Source organism: Dendrobium catenatum, unplaced genomic scaffold, assembly GCF_001605985.2.
Source record: "Dendrobium catenatum unplaced genomic scaffold, ASM160598v2 fragScaff_scaffold_943, whole genome shotgun sequence".
NCBI lineage: Eukaryota > Viridiplantae > Streptophyta > Magnoliopsida > Asparagales > Orchidaceae > Dendrobium > Dendrobium catenatum.
Window position 1 is genome coordinate 866,480 of NW_021319405.1, and position 8,830 is coordinate 875,309.

At 39.0% G+C, this 8,830-nt stretch overlaps 1 protein-coding gene across 1 annotated transcript; it reads left to right on the forward strand.

Annotated features, from left to right (window-relative positions):
* The first annotated feature begins 2,502 nt into the window (after positions 1–2,502).
* Positions 2,503–8,290, forward strand: LOC110104252 (receptor-like protein kinase HSL1). The gene is made up of 2 exons (XM_020833277.2): positions 2,503–5,249; positions 7,229–8,290. The coding sequence occupies exons 1-2, from the start codon at positions 2,642–2,644 to the stop codon at positions 7,687–7,689; spliced, it is 3,069 nt and encodes a 1,022-aa protein (XP_020688936.1). The 5' UTR covers positions 2,503–2,641; the 3' UTR covers positions 7,690–8,290.
* Positions 8,291–8,830: the final 540 nt, after the last annotated feature.

Sequence of the window (8,830 nt, forward strand, 5' to 3'; positions counted from 1 at the left end):
GAGGAGGAGCTTGGTGGCAAGAGAACTCTTTTTTCTCTTATTACTTGGGCCTCCTTCCACCTCCTTCCTCATGAGATATGAGAGATCTATTTATTATTTTCTGAGACTGACATTGCTTGTAAATAAGAGGAAGATCAAGGGTAAATTGAGAGTAGTTTAAATAAACAGCCGATGTTGAATATCTTCATTGTGGACCGTTTATTTGGTATTTGAATATCTTAATGATATCAGAATTTGACGATCTTGGGCTTGTTGGATTTGTCTCGTCAAGCCGCTCGATTCTATTATAAGCATGTCACGTTTGCAAATTGTTTGATAATCCAAATTAGCGATTGAACCTTCCAAATATGCTTCGGGCCATTGATTTGGACTCCTTTGGGCTAGGATTGAGTCAAATTTGGTGTCGTTGAGTTTGTATTTTTGTGACGTTCAATTCGACTGAAGTTTGCTGAAATCAGAGTTCAGATGATCTCCACTTTATTTTTTTAAAATTTCAACTTTATTTTCATCGAGGTTCGTGCCCGATCAACATTATTTTTTGATGATATACCAGTAATAAATTTCAAATTATTAAATTAATTTTTAAATGAGCATAATGTTCTATTAATTAATTAAAATTTATTTTTCACTCAATTTAAAATAATTCAATAGCTTTGATCTTTATCATAACTAAATTTAAGATAGGATATGTTGACTAAAAAATTTTATACATGATTTATGTCCTTCCAAACGAACAATAACCCCTCATATATTAATCATAAATATAAATTTAAACTATATTTCTACACATATAATTATTATATGAAACTATTTTTTTCATTTATATATATTTAATATTTTTTACATATAGAGATTATATATGCCTATATAGAATTTTTTCCTTTCCTCCAAACTGAATCTTCTTTATCTATCTAATTATTACTACACTTTACATAACAATTTTAACAAAATTAAACCAAATCATAATCTCCTCTAATTGGATTAAAATCTTCTAAAATTACAAACTTTAGTTTTCATGCTCTGAATTATTTGATGCGGACTAAACATTACTTAACACGGTTCTGCATGTGAGCAACCGAGCCGATCAAATGCTGAGTACACAAACTCTGAACTTTGGTGTATACTTGACATGATTGAAATACACAATTATGCTTAGCTCGGTTGGGAAACTCCCATCCCAAGTTATATTCCCTTGAGCGGCAGTTAGTCCTTAAGGGGGAGCTCCAAAGCGTCGGCTATGGGTTTGTGGCCTGGTAGCCCATTAGATCGGCCGGGGTTTACGGATCGCCAAGCGCGCTCGACAAAGTCGGGTGTGGCAGCGGACGGTTCCTCGTCATAAAAAAAAAAAAAACAATTATATATTCCTTATAAAGATTGCTTACACATTTTATTCACTGCATATCTAATTAGAATTTTTTTTGAATGGGGTATATACCCGCCGTCACCTTTTTAGGAGGTGAATGACGCCATAACTAATCCTTCGGTGGAACCTAGCCGAGCCCAACCACGATTTGCTATTCCTCTCAAAAGAGGAGTGCCGCTTTAGAAGAGATTCGAACATAGGATGGGAGTACCCATGGACGGAATCAGCTTTAATTTTCAGTTGGGGCAAACTTATAACTAACTGACGGGGTTCGACCTGCCTGTTCAGGTTGCAGCGTCAAGGGGCTGCCTTTGAACAAATTTTGGTTGTAAGAATATTTTTGGAATTCAAATTAATAAATAAAATGATGAATTCTCTTTACTATTTCTCTTTGTATTTAGTTCATCGTTTCTTAATAATAAGACCTCTACACAATTTGTTTTATCATTATGGGGGTAATTGTTTGTAGACCATAGTATTTTAAAATTTTTAGGGGGGGCAATTGCTAAAAAACACATGTAATAAACACTAAAAAATATATCGAACAGAACAAATTACCTAAATAATCATATAATAACTCTTCATATAAAAGGTATTTTAATTTTTTAGGGGGCAATCGCCCCCCAACCAATAGGCGAATTATTGCATCCGGTCACCGGATATCCGGACATCCAATCTGATGACACCACGTCACCCAAATACACTAGGTCTCGATATATTTTGGTGATGTGGAGACACTGGATTGGTATCCGGATGAATCCGGACACGGGACGCAATAATTTACCCAACCAATAAAGGGTTCCGCATCCCGGGGTACCCAATTATGTCCGCCTACCAACTAAACTAAGCCCGATGGGTTAATTAGAATCTTCAGTTGACTGAACCCGCTCACACCAAATTCATCATTCAGTTTCAGATATAAAATACATATAATGAATGCCTACTAATTTTTTGAATTTTTGCCGTTCAAACTCGTTTGAATCTACTTGAATTCTGTGAAGTTTAGGGTAATTTGAGCGAGTTGAATTCTATTTTACTGACATCACATCGCTGATAGCACGATGTAATAAGCAAACATAACTGTGACAAATACAGTGTTTATGTAGTAAATCAACCATTAAAAACTCAAAATAATTTTCCAAAAAAAACAAAAAACGAAGGAAGCTTTTGTTTGCCACCAAATCCACCGCCGCCGCCACCAACTTGATCTCTTTTTGGCTCCTTACAAAGCCCAATACAGCGCAGGAGACGAGACGGAAGGAAAAATAACGAGGAGAGATGATTCCGCTTCGGCTTCCCATCCTTGTAGCAGCTACTGCTTTGCTCTCTCTTCATCTATTTTCTCTAGTTTCTTCTCTAAACCAGGAAGGTCTCTATCTTCTCGAAGCCAGGCGCGGCCTTTCCGACCCCGACAACGCTCTTGCCAACTGGAATTCCCGCAACTCCACTCCCTGTAACTGGACGGGAATCCTCTGTTCATCTTCTTCAGTCACCTCTGTCAACCTCGCGAACTTCAACCTCGCCGGCCCTTTCCCTTCTTCTCTCTGCCGGCTCCCCAATCTCTCTTTCCTTTCCCTTTCGTTAAACTACATCAACTCCTCTCTGTCCTCCTCTCTCCTCTCCTGTACTTCTCTAACACACCTCGACCTCTCCCAAAACCTCCTCGTCGGACTCCTTCCATCTTCATTGCCTTCCCTTCCCTTGCTTGGATTCCTCGACCTTTCGGGTAACAACTTCTCCGGCGCCATTCCTTCTTCATTCGCTCTCTTTCCATCCCTTCAAGTTCTCTCCTTGACTGGTAATCTCCTCAATGGCCTCATTCCTTCTTTTCTGGGCAATTTGTCTTCTCTTCGTCAGCTCAATCTATCTTACAACCCCTTCGCCGCCGGTGTTATACCTTCTTCATTATCTAATCTTACCAACCTTGAACAGCTCTGGCTTGCAGGCTGCGGTCTTGTCGGCGACATTCCTCCTGGTCTGGGCGTGCTCTCCAAGCTCAAAAATCTCGATCTTTCCAGCAACTTCCTCACCGGTGTCATCCCTGAGTCATTCTCCAGCCTCGCCTCTGTTGTTCAAATCGAGCTTTATAACAACTCTCTCAGTGGTCACCTACCTGCTGGACTCTCTAACCTCACTGCTCTTCGTCGAATCGACGCCTCCATGAACCATCTCTCGGGTTCGATTCCGGATGATGTTTTCTCCATCCCCAATCTGGACAACCTCCACCTTTACCAAAACCAGCTGACCGGTTCCATTCCCACCACCGCCGCCTCGGCGTTGAAGCTCCTCGAGCTTCGGCTTTTTGCGAACAATCTCTCAGGAAGTCTTCCGGCCGGTCTCGGGGCGCGCTCCCCGCTCGTGGCTGTCGACTTATCCGAAAACCAGCTCTCCGGCGAGATTCCGAGAGGAATCTGTGACGGCGGTCTGCTGCGGGAGCTTCTTCTAATAGAAAACGACTTCACTGGAACCCTCCCATCGGGCCTTGGCCGTTGCTCCAATCTCAACCGTGTGCGGCTCAGTAACAACCGGATTTCCGGCGATGTGCCACCCGGGATGTGGGGACTGCCCCATGTGTGGATTCTTGAGCTTAGCAACAATTCTTTCACAGGCGGAATCACTCCTGATATCGCCGGCGCCGCCAATCTTTCCAAGTTGCTCATCGAGAAGAACCAGTTCACTGGAAACATTCCGGCGGAGATTGGTTTACTCTACAAGCTCTATGATTTCTCAGCCGGCAACAACCGGCTCACTGGCCCCTTGCCTGAATCTCTCGGAAAGTTGACTGAGATGGGGCAGCTCGACCTCCACAACAACTTGCTCTCCGGCGAGTTGATAACCGAGATCCAATCTTGGAGCAAGCTCACTCTTTTGAACCTTGCGAACAACGAGTTCACTGGTGTGATTCCGCAGGAGCTCGGAAACCTGCCGGTGCTGAACTACCTCGACTTCTCCGGCAACAACCTCACCGGAGAAATCCCATTTCAATTACAGAACTTGAAACTGAACCAATTCAATCTATCTGATAACCAGCTCTCTGGTTCCATCCCTCCCATGTTCCACAACGACGCATACAAGACTAGTTTTTTAGGCAACCCGGGCTTATGCTGGGATCTGTCCGGGCTCTGCCCAAGCTCTACCAACAACAGCCGGAGCCGAACCAAGTACTTGTGGCTTCTTCGTTCCATCTTTATCCTCATGGCCGTAGTATTAATCGTCGGAATTTCTCTCTTTTACTGTAAATACAAACAGATCAAGAAGGCAAACAAGGGGCAGGAGAAGTCCAACAAGTGGATTCTCACTTCATTCCACAAGTTAGGATTCAGTGAGTATGAGATACTAGATTCCTTAGATGAAGATAATGTGATCGGAAGCGGTGCCTCCGGTAAAGTCTATAAGGTAGTGCTTGGCAACGGCGAGGCTGTGGCAGTGAAGAAATTATGGAGGAATTCAAAGATGAATGGTGAAAGCCATGACCAAGCTGCAGACGATGCTTTTGAAGCAGAGGTAACGACTTTGGGGAAGATAAGGCATAAAAATATTGTTAAGCTTTGGTGCTGCTGCGCTCATAAGGATTGCAAGCTACTTGTCTATGAGTACATGATCAATGGGAGCTTGGGCGACTTGCTGCATAGTAGCAAAGCAAGTGTTTTGGATTGGCCGACAAGGTATAAGATTGCTGTGGACGCGGCGGAAGGGCTCTGTTACCTTCACCATGACTGTGTTCCTGCGATTGTTCATAGAGATGTGAAATCTAACAATATTCTTTTGGATGCTGGTCTTGGAGCTAAAGTTGCAGACTTTGGGGTTGCAAAGGTGGTGGAAGGCGTTGAGAAAGGGCCCAGATCTATGTCTGTTATTGCTGGTTCGTGTGGATACATTGCTCCAGGTATGTGGAATTCAAATTTTCATCTTGCTTTGGTTTTAGTAAACTTGTTTTTCTTCTTTGTCATGTTTATATTTTCTGAGAAAAGCTTAGGATGAAAATTGCTATGTTGAACTTAAAACTGTATGATGTTTTCTTGTTACAAGACATTTTTTTTATATATTTAGTCAATGGTAGGAAGTGTGAAACCAAAGGGCCCAAACAAGATAAATCCCTTTTAATTTCACACTCATAACAAGAACACTTAAAACAATCATAGATGAGTATTATATCCCAAGTAAAATTTAATTACAGATATCCTTAATCAAAATCTTAATGGTATTTTGGCTTATTTTGACTTCTTTAAATATGTCATGATTACAATCTTATAAGAGAAATATATTTTTTTCATTAATTTGATCAGGTTTATTAGAGCACAATAAGAATCTTATGAATGTGCAAATGGCTTGACTTATTTGGCATCATCAAGGGGGCCAAAATATAATTACTTATATTGTGAATATTCATGTGTATCATGCATAACCTTGAGAATTCAATTGAAATAAATAGTATTATTACCACGGATGTTTAGGGGAAATTATTCTGTACGGTCACTGGAATGTTTGGAGACGAATGAGAAGACGTCATGTCACCCAGTACATAGCAGCGGTACACAACAAAAAAGTCACATGGCACGTCCTGATTCTCGTCCGAACGCAGTCTGGTGACCGCACAAAATAATTTCTCCTTCTTTCTTTAGTCCATACTAGTTACTAGTTTAGAAAGATTTCCACATAAATTCATGACCTTCCATGGAAAGATTTCTACTCACTTGCTGAACTTAGTCATGAATCACACTTCACACCTTCCATCTTAATGGAATTGTTCTTTCTGATTCTTATGGACATTGTCTTTAACTCAATTTAGAAACTATACACTTTTCTTTTGGAAAAGGATGTTTGCCTTTACTTTTTTTCAAGCTATTCTATCCTGTTTTACCATAGTGGACTTGGTGAGTTCCTGTGCTTCCATGTGCAAATATGATCTGTTTCAATGCTTCCAAGCGTTGATGGCTCACTATGGCCTACAACTCAAGGCTTGATTCATCAAAATGGCTTTGCTGTACTGATTGTGACTGCACATATCTAGCTTTTCCCATATCCTGCACTTCCTTTTTCTAAATCTTCATCAAGGAAGGAGGTTTTTTTTTTTCTTTTTTGTTTAAAGTTGAACTTGATATTTGTTTTCTTTTTTCTTTTAATGGATTTCTACTTTTCTTTTAATGGATTTATTTTTTGCTTTTTCATTGCTCATGTATTTTATTGTTATAACAATCAAATATATTTCAGAAATCATTAAAAACATATTATTGATGTATTTGATGGATGTAAACTTGGCTTTTTGTTTGTTTTATGCTCAGCTAAAACTCGATAATAAACAAGTCGAATGCAAATAAAACTTTCAGTTCGTAGGAAAGATTAGCAGCAGAAGCAACAATAACAACATTAAGCCTTTATCCCACTACGTGGGATGGGCTACATGAATCCTTTTTCTCCATTATGTTCTATTAAGAGTTATATTATTGTTTAAATCTAATAAAGAATTGTCATTCTATTAGACAAGCTATCTTATTGAGTAACAACAGAAAAATTTATAAGGAGAGAGAACGATAGAAAGAGAATCAATTATGCTATGCTGTCGTGCTTACAATCTAAAAAAATCTTACCAAGTTGACATGGATGCAATTCACAATTATAATGGTACACAATTCCAGTAATCTATCCAAATTCAAGATCCAAACAAGCTATCAGTGCTTAGAAATGTACATTAGATGATTATTGCAAAATATTTCATAGTTTAAGCTCTGCAAACTTATTCTAATCCTGAGTACAGACAAATCAAGCATTCTGCTTCATTCAATCCATACATGAGTTGTAAATCTATTGAATATTTAATCGTTGATCTGTGTTTAGCAAAGCTAATCTCTCTAATAACATCTGCAGAGTATGCTTACACTCTACGAGTAAATGAAAAGAGCGACATTTACAGCTTTGGAGTTGTCATCCTTGAATTAGTTACAGGAAAGCTTCCCGTAGATCCTGAATTTGGAGAAAAAGATTTGGTGAAGTGGGTTTGCAGTACAATACAGCAGAAAGGAGAAGATCATGTGATAGATACCAAGCTTGATCTGTGCTATAAGGTGGAGATAACCAAAGTCCTGCACATTGGCCTCCTCTGCACCAGTTCTCTTCCTATCAACCGTCCCACCATGAGAAGGGTAGTCAAAATGCTTTATGAAGTGAGCTATGAGCAGAAACCCAAGCCATTGCCAAAGGATGGGAAGCTTTCTCCTTACTACTATGAAGATGATCAGAGCATTACCTCTGCATCTGTGGGAGATGATGAGACAAAGAATTTAGACAAGTGCTGTTCTATCCATATAGATCCAAATTTAATAGGGTGACTTGTTTAAAGTACTTATTGGCAGTAAGTTCTGAATTAGCAAATTAGTGCCTGACCCTTCCTATTCTGTGACTGATTCCTCTTCTTCTGCACGTTTGACATTTTTTGAAGTGTGCTGAAGATTGAGTAACCAAATGTAGAATATGAAGAGTCAAAGTATTAGGCTTCGTTTGGGACAGCTTTTTTATGCTTCCTAAAGCAGTTTTCTAGTAAAAAATTAAATTATTTTTACTAAAAACTACTTTAAGAAGCAGTAAAAAGCCGTCTCAAATGAAGCTTTAATTTGTTTAATTCTGTAGATGTTTCATCAGTGTATAAATACTTCATTCGATATTAATTTAAATGTCAGACTACTTGAGGAGTATAATGTAACTCAAGAACTGGAAGGAAGTGATTTTGTTCTTCCTTGGACAAAAGGCTGGAATGGACATGGCAGCTTTCAGGATTGCCTTCTTCTCATTTGTCCTTTATCAGTAGAATCAAAGAAGGTTTCTGAATGTTTGTTTTGTTTTGTTTTGTTTTGAGGGTCTCCTCTACGAGAGGAGTTAGAGAGATTTTATGACTTTCTCATGGTGGTCCTATATAATTTATTGTTGGCTTCTGGAAATCAATGCTCTCGTGGTTGTATAATACTAAAATTAATGTTAGATTTCTTTTTTGTTTTGGTGACTGTTGGAGGTAATGATGCACTGCTCTTCCTCCCTTCTCATGATTGTCGTATGACTGATGGCAATGGGCCCTTGTAATAAACTCTTGATAGTACCAAACTTAACTATCTGGAAGTATCATAAAATAATTTTGAAAGCGAGATAGAGTGAGGAAAGAATGGCGAAGGGGGACTACTGGATTTTTTTAACCATATTTCCCTCTCTCTTTCTTCTTCTTCTTCTCTCTCTCCCTCTCTCTCTCTCTCTGACTCAGCTTTAATCTTTTGAAGTCGTTACTAATTATTATTGTAACTTTGATAATGTTTATATGAATTTTACTTTGTTTTACAAAGTGTGATTATATTAATCTAGTAATTAAGAGCAATTTTTTTTTAAAAAAAGTTGGGTACTAAATCTTCGTCTGGTTGGGATAACTTTCGGTCAAAATTTTTTCGTTACTTTCAAAAAAATTTTGTTTTAAAAAGTTGTTCAAAA